We start from the raw sequence: 17,601 nt of genomic DNA on the forward strand, positions 1-17,601 counted from the left end.
CTAATGATCTCCATGATGCCTCTGATCTTGCCTCTGGCCTCCACTCTTCCCAGCCTTACCAATCCCTTTCTCCCTCTCCCCCACCCCCCCCCCACCCCCAAATACGCCCTGGTGCCGAGATCAGAAGGGTTGGGAGTGCTCAATCGCAGGAAGTTGGTGCAGCAGATAAGTGGAAAGACAGTTAGCTCCTGGATGCAGCAGTTCTCACCTCCCTTCAGCCACCAGGTTTCCCAATATTCTCGATCTGGCTGGCTGTAGCTGGGAAATGGAGAAGAAAAATGCGAATCAGGTCCACTTGCCTTTAAATTCCAGGGCCTCCTGGAAACCTTTCTTGGTTTCCTGACCTCCAGGCAGTCCCTCTGCTCCCTTCCCGCCTCTGAGCTAATATCCAGCTCAATGTATCTTAACCCTAAAATACCCTATTTTGCATGAGTGTGAATTCTGTTTTCCACCTAGCGTCAGAGTCGTACAGCATAGAAACAGACCCTTTGGCCCACCGCATCCATGCTGACCATAATGCCTATCTACTAATCCCACCTGCCTGCATTAATTCTGTATCCCTCTATGCTTTGCTCATTCAAGTACCTGTCCAGATGCCTCTTAAATGTCGCTACTGTTCCTGCCTCCACCACCTCCTCAGGCAGCTCATTCCAGATACCCACTATTCTTTGTGTGAAAAATTTACACCTTTGATCCCCTTTAAACCTCCTCCCCCTCACCTTACATCTATGCCCTCTAGTTTTAGTCACCCCTACCATAGGAAACAGACTCTGGCTATCTACCCTATCTATGCCCCTCATAATTTTATATACCTCTATCATGTCCCCTCTCAGCCTCCTTCACTCCAGGGAAAACAGACCCAGCCTATCCAATCTCTCTTTATAACTCAAACCCTCCAAACCAGGCAACATCCTTGTGAATCTTTTCTACGCCCTCTCTAGCTTAATCACATCTTTCCTGTAGTGTGGCAACCAGAACTGCACACACTACTCCAAATGCAGCCTAACCAACGTCATGTACAACTGTAACAAGACGTCCCAACTCTTGTACTTAATGCCTTGGCTGATGAAGGCAAGCATGCCATACGCCGCCTTCACCACCCTGTCTACCTGTGTTGTTACTTTCAGGGAACTATGTACTTGCACCCCAAGGTCTCTCTGCTCAATAACACTCCCCAGGGCCCTGCCATTCACTGTATATGTCCTGCCCTGGTTTAATTTCCCAAAATGCATCACTTCACACTTGTCTGCGTTAAATTCCATTTGCCAATCTCTTGCTCACTTTCCCAGTTTATCTATATCCTGTTGTAACCTTGGACAACCTTCTTCACTGTCCACTATACCACCAATTTTGGTGTCATCTGCAAACTTACTAATCATGCCCCTTACATTCACATCCAAGTCATTAATATATATGACAAACAACAGAGAGCCCAGCACCGATCCCTGCGGCACACCACTGGTCACTGGCCTTCAATCTGAAAAACAACCCTCCACTACCACCAAGCCAATTTTGTATCCAATTTGCTAGCTCACCCTGGATCCCATGTGTTCAAACCTTCTGGACCAGCCTACCACGTGGGACCTTGTCAAAGGCCTTGCTAAAGTCCATGTAGACAACGTCCATCGCCCTTCCCTCGTCAATCCTCTTGGTCACCTCCTCGAAAAACTCAATCAAATTTGTGAGACATGATTTCCCACGCACAAAGCCATGCTGACTATCCCTAATCAGACCATGCCTTTCCAGATGCATATAAATCCTGTTTCTCAGAATCCCTTCCAATAACTTTCCCACCACTGATGTAAGGCTCACTGGCCTGTAGTTCCCTGGCTTATCCCTGCTGCCCTTCTTAAATAAAGGCACAACATTAGCTATCCTCCAGTCTTCCGGTATCTCACCCGTGGCTAACGATGATACAAAAATCTGTGCCAGGGCCCCAGCAATCTCCTCCCTTGCTTCCAATAGCATCCTAGGATACACCTGGTCAGGCCCTGGGGATTTATCCACCTTAATGCGCTTCAAAACCTCCAAAACCACCTCCTTTTGTAATGTTGATAGCTCCAGGATATCGGTGTTCCCTCCCTTGAACTCACTAGGTTCCATGACCTTCTCCATGGTAAATACGGATTTTACGACCTCGCCCATTTCCCCAACCTGCCTGTTGGGTATCGGATTCCTTTGCTGAATTGTGTTCCACCTGTGGTTTTGTGCTTGTTGAGTGGTGATTGCCACAAAGCCGTTCAACATAAGACCATAGTAAAGAGAAAAGGCACTTTTTGTTATTACTGTGGGCTGGTTTCAGAGCCAGGTGCCAGGAGGAAAGCATGATGGGGTCGAGTTTCCACTTTGCATGCAGTGGCCAAACCACACTCAACGTTGTGCTAGTTTTCCAAGATATTCCTTGATATATTTAATAGTGGTCGACTGGTGCAGTTTTATTAATACAGCTGAAAATGGGTTTTATCATTTTTTTTTAAACAAAGCATTTTTAGTATGAGTGTGTCGTCTACCACGGATGAGTATCTTGATTTTAAATAACTGAAAATGACCTTTAAAAAAAAAACTATACAGCACCATTTCCTAGTCAGTTGCTTAGTAAATTAACTTTAAAAAATTTTTCAAAAGTGTTCTTGCTCCAAGACAAAGCAGTTTAGTTTCAAGACCTTCCTCAAAGGCCAGCAAATGGGCCCAATTAGTGAAAACTCACCACGGTGATTAATTTGATCTGGCGACGTGGCCTGTTTTAGGTATAGGCCTGACTTCTCGTGTGATTTCTCTTTTAAGCAAGTGCAAAAGACCATGACTTGCACTTAAAATTCTATGATCTTTTGCATTTGTGTGGTTGATTTTGGGTGAATTGCACTGGAGATACCAGCGCTTTTTTGTTGTTCGTTTGTGGGATCTGGGCGTCACTGGCTAGGCCAGCATTTGTTGCCCATCCCTAATTGCCATTTCAGAGGGCATTTTAAGAGTCAACCACATTGCTGTGGGTCTGGAGTCATATGTAGGTCAGACCAGGTAAGGACAGCAGATTTCGTTCCCTAAAGGACATTAGTGAACCAGATGGGTTTTTACAACAATCGACAATGAAACCACATTAGGCTAGCTTTTAATTCCAGATTTTGTTTTTAATCATTGAATTCAAATTTCACCATCTGTTGTGGTGGGATTTGAACCCATGTCCCCAGAGCATTAGCTCTGGATTATCAGTCCAGTGACATTACCACTACGCCACCACCCATCCTGGAGGAAACACTACCCCAATGTGTTTAACACACCGTCATTGAATCTAGATTTTCCTCTTTTCTGATTTTTCAAGTGGATGGAGTGAGAAATTGGATGTGGATTTATGTCAAATCACTACCCACTATAGTGCCCACCCGATTTCCCAGCGTAATTTCCAGAAAACAGCGGAAGTACTTGCCTGATTTTGGTGTAGGTGTATTTAAATGAAATACCAAAGATGTGTTTTAGTTTTGTTGTATCTCTGTTGTGATTTTATAACTATATTGACAACAGGTGAACATAAGAAATAGGTGAAAAGTAGGCCATTCAGCCCTTTGTGCCTGCTCCGCCATTCAATGAGATCATGGCTGAACTTCTACCTCAGTGCCATTTTCTTGCACTATCCCCATATCCCTTGATGTTTTTAATATGTAGAAATCTATCGATCTCAGTCTTGAACATACTCAATGACTGAGCCTCCACAGCCCTCTGGGGCAGAGAATTCCAAAGATTCACCACCCTCTGAGTAAAGAAATTTCTCCTCATTTCAGTCCTAAATAGCCTGTCCCTTATTCTGAGACTGTATACCTTGGTTCTAGACTCCCCAACCAGGGGAAACATTCTTCCTCCCTGTCAAAGAACAAAGAAAATTACAGCACAGGAACAAGCCCTTCGGCCCTCCAAGCCTGCGCCGATCCAGATCCTCTATCTAAACATGACGCCTATTTTCTAAGGGTCTGTATCTCTTTGCTTCCTGCCCATTCATGTATCTGTCTAGATACATCTTAAAAGACGCTATCGTGCCTGCGTCTACCACCTCCGCTGGCAACGCGTTCCAGGCACCCACCACCCTCTGCATAAAGAACTTTCCACGCATATCCCCCCTAAACTTTTCCCCTTTCACTTTGAACTCGTGACCCCCTAGTAATTGAATCCCCCACTCTGGGGGAAAAAGCTTCTTGCTATCCAATCTGTCGAGCCCTGTAAGAATTTTGTATGTTTGAATGAGATCACTTCTCATTCTTCTAAACTCCAGAGAATAAATTCCCAGTCTATTTAATCTTTCCTCATAGGATAATCCTCCATTCCCAGGAATTAGTTTGGTGAACCTATGTTGCACTCCCTGTATAACATGTATATCTTTCCTTGGATAAGGAGACCAAAAGTGCACACAGTTCTCCAGGTGCGGTCTCACCACAGCTCTATTTATTTACAGTAAGACCTCTTTACTCAAATCCCCTTGTAATAAAGACCAACATACCATTTGTCGTCTTAATTGCTTGCTGTACCTGCATGTTAGTTTTCAGTGACTCATGAACAAGGACACCCAAGTCCCTTTGAAGTTCAGCACTTCCCAACCTCTCACCGTTTACTTCTGTTTTTCCTACCAAAGTGGATAACATCACATTTCCCCACATTGAATTCCATTTGCCCACTCGCTTGGCCTCTCCCAAATCTCCTTGAAGCGTCTTTGCATCCTATTCACAACTCTCACTTCCATCTAGTTTTGTGTCATCTGCAAACTTAGAAATATTACATTTAATCCCCAAATTCAAATCATTGATAAAGATTGGGCCCAAGCACCGATTTTTGCAGTACCCCACTTTCGACCTGAAAATGACCCATTTATTCCTACTCTGTTTTCTGTCTCTTAACCAGTTCTCAATCCATGCCAGTATAATGTCCCCCAATTCCATGTGTTCTAATTTTGTTGACTAATCTCTTGGGCTGAATTTTATTCGGGTGCCACACTGTGCGGCAGCGCCTTTAAACTCAGCGGGGTGCCCACATTTAGCGGCCGCCGCAGAGCCCCCACGATATTACGCATGGGGGCTCATTAGCATCATGGCACCGAGGCGCCCTCCCCATATTACATGGGGAGAGGCGGGACATTTGGCACAAGGAGACCTTTTGACAGTTGTGCAGCAGGTGCTGGGGCCCTATTTTAAGCACCCCAGTGCCTGTTTCCTGACATCTGTCAAAGAATACGTACCTGACTGCTGAAGAGTGGGGCTGCTGTCAATCTTGCAGCAAAGCAGAAAGCGCTGCAGAAACCCAGCAGGTCAGGCAGAATCTGTGGAGAGAGAAGCAGAGTTAACTTGGCCAAGTTCACAGACCTGAAAGTTAACTCTGCTTCTCTCTCCACAGATGCTTCCTGATCTGCTGAGTTACCCCAGCACTTTCCACTTTGCTGCCACATACTTACACTGCTGTGTCCCAGTGTCCTGTGAAGTTGCGATCCTCTTCTCCCACTCAAGTGTAACATTCCTTCTTGTAGGCGTGCCGCACCTGGGTGAATAATAATTTTGCACATTCCAGGACGTGAGACTTAAATACACCATAAAAGGTATTAGAGGTTTACAGAGAACACACTGACACAAATGGGAATGCACGGGTGTCACAACAATGTAAATACGTCTTTCACTAAATGTTCTTCAACATGCGTATCCTTTTCTCTGTGTGAATGATGTGTGCCAGCATGTAGCACCAATGTCACATCCCTTTGCACCGTTGGCCCTTCAGGAGAGCCAACGTATGCAATAACATCATTGCCATGCTACCATTATTCATGAGCGTCTCCACAGATGCGGTGACGTGGACATTGGCTCCGTTAGCTGCTGCCTGTAATGGTTTACACAAGGATGCTGCAGATGTGGACTGGTGCACAGCAAGGGTGATGTGTGGCTTGAAGAGCTCATATCAGTTCCTATGGATCAGACAGCCTTTGTCTGATAAGCCGCTTCTGTACATCCCTAGCTCACTGCTAGCCCTGTGTGCAGAGCCTGGGTGCCATCTGCCATCTCGTGCATCTTTCATGTGGTAGGTCCTCAGCGTCTTCATAGTCCGAGGAGGAACCCTGTTGACGTCTCTCCTGATCATGCCAGGCCTGGCCCTTATTAGGTACGTAGTGGTGCAGAGCAGCAAATGAAGGAGCTGGCCTTTTTGGCCTGTAGTACAGGGCATCACCCTATCCATCCAGGCATTGGAAGTGCTCTTTCAGCATGCCAATCTACTGCTCATTGGTGGCTCTTGTAGCTCAATGGCTGGCGTCGTACCTCTCCTCTGTGGAGTGGTGGGGTCTCTCACTGGTGTCGGGAGCCATGTCTGCAAAGGATAGCCCTTATCTCCAAGAAGCCCCCCCTCCATCTGAGCCAGTTCAGTGAGCAGCGGTGGCAGCTGGGACTGGCACAGGTCCCAGGTGCCATGAGAGCTACCGAAGAAGCGGTCACAGATTTGCATGCAGCATCTGCGGTGATCACATACCAGCTTCACCTAGATTGAGAGGATTCCTTTAATGGTGGCATCTGCAGGTGGTAGCCTGGCAGGAGCCCTGATGGCCACATGAGTGCTGTCTGAGCTCTACAACCTATGGTTCTCTGGCAATGGTGCCGAAACCGATGGCCCTCTGGGCCTAGCTGTGAGAGTCCATCCTGAAGTGGACATGCTCACTCGCCCTCCGGTGCAGGGCATCGGTGACCTCCCTGATGCACTGCTGACTGTGTGACCCCACAAAGGTCTCTGGTGGGCCCCTGAAAAGCTGCATAGGCGTCAAGCTTGAGAACCACTGCCATTATGAGGACCAAAAGCATAGGATGTCCACCGAAGCCCATGGGCTGCAGGTCATCTTTGAGCAGGGCACAGAGACGCGTCACTGCGCATGTAGAGAGGGCGGTCACCTCTGACACTGATGCTCTGACATCCGATGGCATGTCATGTGGGGCCTGTAGATGCACGGCAATCGTAATGGCGAGCTGCCCTTGGGGTTGCTGCTCACGACCGGGGGCCTCTATGCGGATCACACCTGCCTGTTGATTTTACCTCTGGCATATCGGGAACAGAGGATCATGCAATGTAGAATGAGCCATACTTATTTCCATGTGATAAATAAAGTTGAACCCTTCATGTATTCGAAGGGCAGGGATTGGTGTTGACGGGTACATCAGCTGCTTTCATGGATCAACAGTGTGAGCCCATCTTGGCCAACACTGAGTGGCACAGCATGACCACATCCTACCAGCTGAATCAATTGCCCCCACCATCCATATAACCTAAATGTTCCTATCCTTTCTGGTATCCTCCCCACATATGGCGTGACTAGAATGCCATTGCTCCTTCACAAACACAAATAAACACAGAGCATGCATTGTTTACGGAGAGAGGCTACACAGTACCTCCCTTCATGCCTGCAGAGCTTGCCCTCCAGTAATCCCAGACCCCCTCCCTCCTCCCAGTATGCAGAGTTGAGACCCCTGAATAACAGAACTTACCTTCGCTGGCTTCAACTTCTGACTGAGGGCCTGCCGGCTTTTCCAATCGTGAACGGGACGGCACGTGACGGCTGCCCGTTCAGCGAAAAATACGGAGGTGTCCATAAGAGAGGTGGCGTGCTGCATAATCTGCAGAGATGAGTAACAAAACGTTTAACATATTCTGATTGTGGTGCTGTTGCTGTGCAGCGGAGGGGCCGCAGCAAGGTCCCCCCACCGCTGGTAATTTGCAGCAGGCCCTTCTGAACGTCATGGGTCGAGGCGGGCCTCTCTCGGCAGAATTTTAATGGCCCCCGCGCCACGATCCGTGGCATAGAGGGGCCGGGAGAATTCAGTCCCTTGTGTGGGATCTTATTAAAAGCTTTCTGAAAATCTAAATATACCACATCCACCGGTTCCACCTTGTGTATTCTGCTAGTTACATCCTCAAAAAACTCCCAGCAGGTTGGTTAAACATGATTTCCCTTTCATAAATCCTTATTGAATCTGCCCAATCCTGCCATTATTTTCTAAGTGTCCTGTTATCACATCCTTTATTATAGATTCTAAATATTCCCTACAACCGATGTTAGACTAACAGGTCTATAGTTCCCCATTTTCTCTCTCTCCCTTTTTAAATATTGGAGTTGACAATTGCCACCTTCCAATCTGCATAGTCAGTAGAATTTTGTAAGATGACCACCAATGCTTCAACCATCTCTATAGCCACCTCTTTCAACACTCTGGGATGTAGCTCATCAGGTCCGGGTGATTTATCTATGTTAACTCCCATTAATTTCTCTAGTACTATTGTTATACTACTAATATCTTACAGTCCCATGTTTACGCTAGTCCCTTGATTCTCCATTATTTCTGAGAGGTTTTTAGCATTTTCCTCCGTGAAGACAAACACTAAGTATTTGTTTAGTGTCGGCACAGTGGCGCAGTGGTTAGCAGCGCAGCCTCTCAGCTCCAGCGACCCGAGTTCAATTCTGAGTACTACCTGTGTGGAGTTTGCAAGTTCTCCCTGTGTCTGTGTGGGTTTTCTCCAGGTGCTCCGGTTTCCTCCCACAAGCCAAAAGACTTGCAGGTTGATAGGTAAATTGGCCATTATAAATTGTCACTAGTATAGGTAGGTGGTAGGGAAATATAGGGACAGGTGGGGATGTTTGGTAGGAATATGGGATTAGTGTAGGATGAGTATAAATGGGTGGTTGATGTTCGGCACAGACTCGGTGGGCCGAAGGGCCTGTTTCAGTGCTGTATCTCTAATTCATGGAGGAAAATACTAAAACCTTTCAGAAATAATGAAGAATCAAGGGACTAGTTTCTCTGCCATTTCTTTATTCCCATTATAAATTCTCCTGACTCTGCTTGTAGTGGACCCACATTTGTTTTTGCTAATCTTTTCCTTTTTACATACCTATAGAAGCTTTTACAGTCCGTTTTTATGTTTCTCGCTAATTTACTGTCTCATTCTATTTTGTCTTTATTGATCTTTTTCTTGGTCCTCCTTTGCAGAATTCTAAAATGCTCCCAATCCTCAGGCTTACCATTTTATTTGGCAACTTTATACTCCTCTTCCTTTGCTCTAATACAATCCTTGATTTCTTTGGTTAGCTAGGTTTTTGTGCATTAAAGGAATGTAATTTTGTTGTAAACTATGTGTCGGTTCTTTAAATGTCAGCCATTGCCTGTCTAATGTCATACCTTTTAACGTATCTTCCAATCCACCATAGCCACTTTGTCCTTCATATCTTCGTAGTTTCCTTTGCTTAGGATTAAGACCCTAGTTTTTGATTGAACTACATCACTTTCAAACTTCATGTAAAATTCTATTTTTTTTAAAAAATTCATTCATGGGATGTGGGCGTTGCTGGTCAGGCCAACATTTATTGTCCATCGCTAATTGCCCTTGAGAAGGTGAGAAGCTGCCTTCTTGAACCGCTGCAGTCCATGTGAGGTAGGTACATCCACAGTGCTGTTAGGAAGGGAGTTCCAGGATTTTGACCCAGCGACAGTGAAGGAACGGCGATATAGTTTCAAGTCAGGATGGTGTATGACTTGGAGGGGAACTTGCAGATGGTGGTATTCCTGTGCATTTGCTGCCCTTGTCCTTCTAGTTGGTAGAGGTTGCGGGTTTGGAAGGTGCTGTCTAAGGAGCCTTGGTGCATTTCTGCAGTGCATCTTGTAGATGGTATACACTGCTGCCACTGTGCATTGGTGGTGGAGGAAGTAAATGTTTCTGGATGAGGTGCCAATCAAGCTGGCTGCTTTGTCCTGGATGGTGTCGAGCTTCTTGAGTGTTGTTGGAGCTGCACCCATCCAGGCAAGTGGAGAGTATTCCATCACACTCCTGACTTGTGCCTTGTAGATGGTGGACAGGCTTTGGGGAGTCAGGAGGTGAGTTACTCGCCGCAGGATTCCTAGCCTCTGACCTGCTCTTGTAGCCACGGAATTTATATGGCTACTCCAGTTCAGTTTCTGGTCAATGGTAGCCCCTAGGATGTTGATAGTGGGGGATTCAGCAATGGTAATATCATTGAATGTCAGGGGGAGATGGTTAGATTCTCTCTTGTTTGAGATGGTCATTTCCCGGCACTTGTGTTGTGCGAATGTTACTTGTCACTTATCAGCCCAAGCCTGGATATTGTCCAGGTGTTGCTGCATTTCTACACGGACTGCTTCAGTATCTGAGGAGTTGCGAATGGTGCTGAACGTTGTGCAATCATCAGCGAGCATCCCACATCTGACCTTATGATTGAAGGAAGGTCATTGATGAAGCAGCTGAAGATGGTTGGGCTTAGGACACTACCCTGAGGAACTCCTGCAGTGATGTCCTGGAGCTCAGATGATTGACCTCCAACAACTAGAACCACCGTCCTTTGCGCTAGGTATGACTCCAACCAGCAGAGAGTTTTCCCCCTGATCCCCATTGACTTCAGTTTTGCTAGGGCTCCTTGATGCGATGCTTGGTCAAATGCTGCCTTGATGTCAAGGGCAGTCACTCTCACCTCACCTCTGGAGTTCAGCTCTTTTGTCCATGTTTGAACCAAGGCTGTAATGAGGTCAGGAGCTGAGTGGCCCTGGCGGAACCCAAACGGCATCACTGAGCAGGTTATTGCTAAGCAAGTGCTGCTTGATAGCACTATTGATGACACCTTCCATCACTTTGATGATTGAAAGCAGGCTGATGGGGCGATAATTGGCCGGGTTGGACTTGTCCTGCTTTTTGTGTACAGGACATATCTGGGCAATTTTCCACATTGCAGGGTAGATGCCAGTGTTGTAGCTCTTTCCTAAAGGCTCCTTTACAACAAGATTATTAATTACCTTTTCTTAATACCCAATACTAGATCTCACATAGCCCGTTCCCTAGTTGGTTCTTCAGTGTACTGCTCTAGAAAACCATCTCGCATACATTCCAAGAATTCGTCCTCCACAACATTAGTACTAATTAGGTTTACCCCCATGATTACTATATTGCCTTTGTTACATGCACCTCTAATGTCCTGGTTTATACTGTGATTTACATTACCGCTGCTGTTTGGTGGCCCGTAAACAACTCCCACCAATCTTTTCTGCCCCTTGCTGTTTCTTAGTTCTACCCAAACTGATTCTACGTCTTGACCTTTAGAACTAAGGTCATCTCACAAAACAGTACTAATGCCCTCCTTAATTAATAGAGCTACCCCACCACCTTTTTCCAGCTTCCTGTCCTCCTTGAATGTCATGTACCTACTGATATAGAGCCCTTAATAATTATTTTTTTTACTGTTTTTGTAAACCCTGGCACTATCTGCTGGCACACTCAAGTTTGAAATCACTCTCCCTACCTGCTGTACTTTGATTATCTTTACCTTTATTGCTGCCTTGATCTATTGCCTTGTCATTTCCCTTTAATTTACTCAATCTTCCCCTACATGATCCCTTTCCTCCCTTCCCCCCCACCACCCCATTTAGTTTAAAGCTTTCTCTGGGAACATAGGAGCAGGCCATTCAGCCCATTGAGCCTGCTGTGTGATTCAATACAATCATGGATGATCCTCCACTTCAATGCCTTTTTCCCACACTATCCTCTTATCCCCTTATGTCATTGGTATTTAGAAATCAGTCAATCTCTTCTTTAAATGTACTCAATGACTGAGCTTCCATAGCTCTCTGGGGTAGAGAATTCCAAAGATTCACAACCCTCTGAGTAAAGAAAGTTCTCCTCATCTCTGTTCTAAGTGGCTTCCTCCTTAGTTTGAAATTTTCCCCCCGGTTCTAGACGCTCCAACCAGGGGAAACATCTTAGCTGCATCTACCCTATCTATCCCTTTAATATTTTGTAGTTTTCAATGAGATCACCTCTCATTCTTTGAAACTCCAGAGAATACAGGCCCAGTTTCCCATATTTCCCTAGTTGTACGACTCGCTAGAACATTGGTCCCAGCATGGTTCGGGTGAAACCCGTCCCAATGGTGCAGCCTCCACTTGTCCCATTACTGGTGCCAGTGCTCCATGAACTGGAACCCACTTCTCTCATACTAGTCTTTGAGCTATGCATTCATCTCTGTAACCATGCATTGCCTGTGGGTCTCAAAGTCAGCACAAACCTTAACAACTTACCCTCTTTAGCATACTGGAAGGAACAAGAGGCAATCTCCCAGTTTTCAGTACAAAACTGCATTACATGGTGATTGGCTTCCTTTGTGTCCTGGTTGTCATTGACTTGACACATTATCATCTGAGCACTGGAACACCAGCTAGCAGCATTCACAAATAGAAATAGCTACCACTCCACTAATGCACATCTATTTTGGGACCACAAGAGTGGATTATGCAAGGTACCCAGGCAGCTGTCATAATGTTTTTAATCCTACAACACTCAACCGCCCTGAAATATTCAGCCCTTCCAAAGTGACAGAACGGCTGCCGGGGGACAAGGGGTCTCCAGTGCACACATGGCTCATGATGCCCCTCTGCAACCCTACCAGAAATGCAGATGTAATCCATACCATGGAAGTGGTATTAAGTACATATTGGGGTTGCTGAAGCTCAAGTTTAGGTGTCTGGATAAGCTTGGGGGCTCTTGATGATATGCCCCACAGTGACTCTCCTGCATCATAGTAGTTTGCTGAAACATGCACACTGTTGCCATGCAGAGAAACCCACATTTGGAGGAGGCACAGTAGCAGCAGTCCTCATTGGATGAGAAAGACTGGGGGGTAGGCAAGGAAGCAGAAGAAAGAGGGCCACTTCAACACCTTGCAGTAAGAGATATGAGGGATGAGTTAATTGTTGAGCAGGTCCAGTGACTTGCTCATTCCTGCTGTGAAACCCTAGCACCTCTGCATTAACAGTGACAGAATTACAGAATTGTTACAGCACAGAAGGAGACCACTCGGCCCATCATGTCCACACTGGCTCTCCGAAAGAGCTGTTTAGCTCGTGCCACTCCCACCTTTTTCCCATAGCCCTGCACATTCTTCCTTTTCAGATAACAATCCAATTACCTCTTGAATGCCTCAATTGCACCTGCCCCCACTATCCTTTTAGGTAGCATATGCCAGATCCTAAGCACTTGCTGCGTGAAAAAGTTTTTCCTCATGTCGCCATTGCTTCAGTTGCCAATTACCTCCTTGTTACATCCTTCACCACTCTCCACTTTGCTGATGATACAAAGCTAGGTGGGAAGATAAGCTGTGGAGTAGACACAGACTGTAAAGACATTTTTTTTTTATTAATTCATGGGATGTGGGCGTCGCTGGCCGGGCCAGCATTTATTGCCCATCCCTAATTGTCCTTAAGAAGGTGGTGGTGAGCTGCCTTCTTGAACTGCTGCAGTCCATGTGGGGTAGGTACGCCCACAGTGCTGTTAGGAAGGGAGTTCCAGAATTTTGACCCAGTGACAGTGAAGGAATGGCGATATAGTTCCAAGTCAGGATGTTGTGTGACTTGGAGGGGAACTTGCAAGTGGTGGTGTTCCCATGCATTTGCTGCCCTTGTCCTTCTAGTTGGTAGAGGTCGCAGGTTTGGAAGGTGCTGTCTAAGGAGCCTTGGTGCATTTCTGCAGTGCATCTTGTTGATGGTACACACTGCTGCCACTGTGCGTTGGTGGTGGAGGAAGTAAATGTTTCTGGATGAGGTGCCAATCAAGCTGGCTGCTTTGTCCTGGATGGTGTCGAGCTTCTTGAGTGTTGTTGGAGCTGCACCCATCCAGGCAAGTGGAGGGTATTCCGTCACACTCCTGATTTGTGCCTTGTAGATGGTGGACAGACTTTGGGGAGTCAGGAGGTGAGGTACGAGCAAGATTCCGAGCCTCTGACCTGCTCTTGTAGGCACAGTATTTATATGGTTACTCCAGTTCAGGTTCACCTTCACATTTCCCTTAGCCCAAGTTAGGAAACTGAGTTATGAAGCACATGGTCAAACCTGCATTATTTCAGGTCTGTGACTTTGTTTTTTTTCTCCACAGATGCCGTCTGACCTGCTGAGTATTTCCAGCATTTTCTGTTTTTGTTTAGGATTTCCAACATCCGCAGTATTTTGCTTCTGCGCTATTATTTGCTCATAAATTATAGTGTATTTTAAAATCCCTTTTGTGACTTCCAGTTTGGTATTTCAAATAAACCAATACTCTTTTTTTTTAAATCTCTGTTTGTTTGGGTGCTGGGCAATTGTGGTATATATCCAGTTTAATTTCTGTGCTTACACAAGACTAGCATTGCATACAAAACATATTTTCCACTGGCCAATCAACTTGAAAGTTTCAGTGGCACATAATTCTCCTGTAAGATGCCTGATAATGCAACCTTTCACTTCCTCCTCCACACCCCCCGCCCCCACCCCCAGATGCAGGCTTAAATAAACGTCATCTGCTATTCTCCAAATGAATAAGGCACATCTTGGCTTTACAGGCCTGGGATGGAACAATTGATCCTGATATCCGTTTGAAATAAGTGGTGAGCTACAACATTCCACAAGTAGTCTCATGTGGCATAAATGCACATCCTCATTGACTGCATCCTGTGGCGCATTTGGGAAAAAAAGACTCAACTTTGCTCAGATATGAAACACTTGAACATAGCTCATTCCCAAATCTTTACTATGAAGAACAATGATCTAAAATCCCAAAATATGACCACTACTGTTTTCAACTAATAGTGGTGCAGATATGGTACTTAAAATTTTAGCACAGCCCAGGTAGTCCCTGTTACTGGATTGCAAAACTTGGTACGTATTGTATTGCTCCCACAAATTATGGCTGTGCTCCTTTTAAAAGGAAAGATTTGTATTTCAATACTGACATGGTCATGGTTAGTTGAGACAGCAGGAGAACTCCATCTTCCTCTTTGTGTAGTTCCATGAGCTCTTTAACATCCAGCAGAACATGACGGTGGGAACCCAAATTTAATATTTTATCTGAAGAATGGCACCTTCAACAATGCAACATGTTGTGGGTACTGCAATGAAGTATCGCCTAAATAATATGCTTAAATTCTTGAGTGGGGTTTGAAATTACAACCTTCTAACTTCAAATCAAGAATGCTGCTGCTGGGCCAAGCTTTCAGACATGTATCAATTAAAACCAAGCTCTTCTAATCATAGAATAATTAACATTTATGGTATTAGGCTATTCAACCCATTGTGTCTGCAAAGTGTGAATTATAATTAGCTTAATTAAATATAATTTTGAAAGTTGGTATACATACAGAAGAACGTCACAAAAAGTTTGTGTTCTTTTGTTTTGGAACTATGCTGTTCAATAACTTAATGTTATACTTATCAATAGCTAATGAAGAAGGCTGTGATTCTGATGGAGAGAACTGCTTTCATGATTCAACTGCAGAAGATGAGCAGAGTCATGATCCAAACGTTGAAGAATACCTTCAGCAAGGAGACACGGCTGTCATTTTTCCTGAAGCACCAGAGGAGCAGCATAGACGAGGCACACCAGATGCTTGTGGACAAGAAGAAAATGGTAACTTTTTTATGTTCTAAAAATAAACTATTGACTCTAAAGCATGAAATTTCTTGTCACTAATGTGACAAAACACATTGATGAAGGAAGAGCGGTGGATGTGGTGTATATGGATTTTAGCAAGGCGTTTGATAAGGTTCCCCATGGTAGGCTCATTCAGAAAGTAAGGAGGCATGGGATACAGGGAAATTTGGCTGTCTGGATACAGAATTGGCTGGCCCATAGAAGTCAGAGGGTGGTAGTAGGTGGAAAGTATTCAGCCTGGAGCTCGGTGACCAGTGGTGTTCCGCAGGGATCTGTTCTGGGACCTCTGCTCTTTGTGATTTTTATAAATGACTTGGATGAGGAAGTGGAAGGCTGGGTTAGTACGTTTGCCAATGACACGAAGGTTCCTGGAGTTGTGGATAGTATGGAAGGCTGTTGTAGGTTGCAACGGGACATTGACAGGATGCAGAGCTGGGCTGAGAAGTGGCAGATGGAGTTCAACCTGGAAAAGTGTGAAGTGATTCATTTTGGAAGGTCGAATTTGAATGCAGAATACAGGCTTAAAGACAGGATTCTTGGTAGTGTGGAGGAACAGTGGGATCTTGGGGTCGATGTCCATAGATCGCTCAGAGTTGCCACCCAAGTTGATAGGGTTGTTGAGGCGTATGGTGTGTTGGCTTTCATTAACAGGGGGATTGAGTTAGAGCCACGAGGTTATGCTACAGCTCTATAAAGCCCTGGTTAGACCACACTTGGAATATTGTGTTCAGTTCTGGTCACCTCATTATAGGAAGGATGTGGAAGCTTTAGAGAGGGAGCAGAGGAGATTTACCAGGATGCTGCCTGGACTGGAGGGCATGTCTTACGAAGAAAGGTTGAGGGAGCTAGGGCTTTTCTCATTGGAACGAAGAAGGATGAGAGGTGACTTGATAGAGGGGTACAGGATGATGAGAGGCATAGATAGAGTGGATAGCCAGAGACTTTTTCCCAGGGCGGAAAGGGCTATCACCAGGGGGCATAATTTTAAGGTGATTGGAGGAAGGTTTCGGGGAGATGTCAGAGGTAGGTTCTTTACACAGAGAGTGGTGGGTGCGTGGAATGCACTGCCAGCGGTGGTAGTAGAAGCAGATACATTAGGGACATTTTAAGCGACTCTTGGATATGTACATCAATGATAGTAAAATGAAGGGTATGTAGGTAGTTTGATCTTAGAGTAGGTTAAAGGTTTGGCACAACATCGTGGGCTGAAGGGCCTGTACTGTGCTGTACTGTTCTATGTTCTATGAAATTCTGAACCATTTTCTAAAGACAAGGTTTATTTCATGTGGTTCATGACTGTTAAATACAGTGCACACCAGTAAAATCAGATATTCAAATCTTGTATTAAATGAATTATATACCACTGCTGTGCATATATGTTAATACACTACATGATATAACAAAGGATGTGACTATTTGAAAGCAAGATAAATTGTTAATGACTAAGAAACTGATCTAAATAGTCTGACATGCTGGATGCAGGAGTTATATAATTGATAACTAGCCCCTCCCTACCTCTGCAACTTGATAAATAACTGTGTTCCTGTACCTGCCCATGACTTTTTGATTCCTTGCCTCCTTTGCATCACACTGTTTACTCAACTTTTGGCTGCAGAACCTGTAGCTATTTAGGGTTTGCACTCTGGAATATTCTCCCTCTGCCCCTCCTTACCTGTCCTTCAAAGGCCTTCTCAAAACTTTTATCCTCAATCTCTCTTCCAGTTACCACTCCTGCTCTTTCCATTTCTCTGTCTCTGGTTACTTCCACCTCAAAAGCACATTGAGACATATAAGTACAAGTTGTTGACATATAATTTATGTTCAATACTGATCAGAGTATATTCTATAGTTTGTAAAAACAAATGGTGACATCTAATCTTTTTGTACACTAGTGATATTTTGATAGTACATTGCAAAAAAATTCTTGACCGTCAGTTATATTTAATAACCATTTGAGATATGTGATTTCCCTTACCATTGGTTAGGTCTATGATTTTTCTTTGAATTTTGTTATTGCTTTGATTATTCATACTAGACAGCCTTTCTCTGTTTTCTCAGTTTTTTTCTGTTAAAATCACCCCAAAAATTAAATTTAATTACATTACAGAGGAAAATAAATTGACATTGTTCAACGTTTCA

General features: G+C 44.9%; 1 protein-coding gene across 1 annotated transcript in view; it reads left to right on the plus strand.

Moving 5' to 3' along the window:
* The window catches only part of zeb1b (zinc finger E-box binding homeobox 1b), a 214,801-nt gene that overhangs the window by 155,576 nt on the left and 41,624 nt on the right, over nucleotides 1–17,601 (plus strand). Inside the window, exon 4 of the mRNA XM_068014511.1 lies at nucleotides 15,250–15,438. Coding sequence (XP_067870612.1) covers nucleotides 15,250–15,438 — 189 coding nt within the window. The remainder of the gene's footprint in view (nucleotides 1–15,249; nucleotides 15,439–17,601) is intronic.

This window comes from Heterodontus francisci, chromosome 2 (genome assembly GCF_036365525.1).
Source record: "Heterodontus francisci isolate sHetFra1 chromosome 2, sHetFra1.hap1, whole genome shotgun sequence".
Classification (NCBI taxonomy): domain Eukaryota; kingdom Metazoa; phylum Chordata; class Chondrichthyes; order Heterodontiformes; family Heterodontidae; genus Heterodontus; species Heterodontus francisci.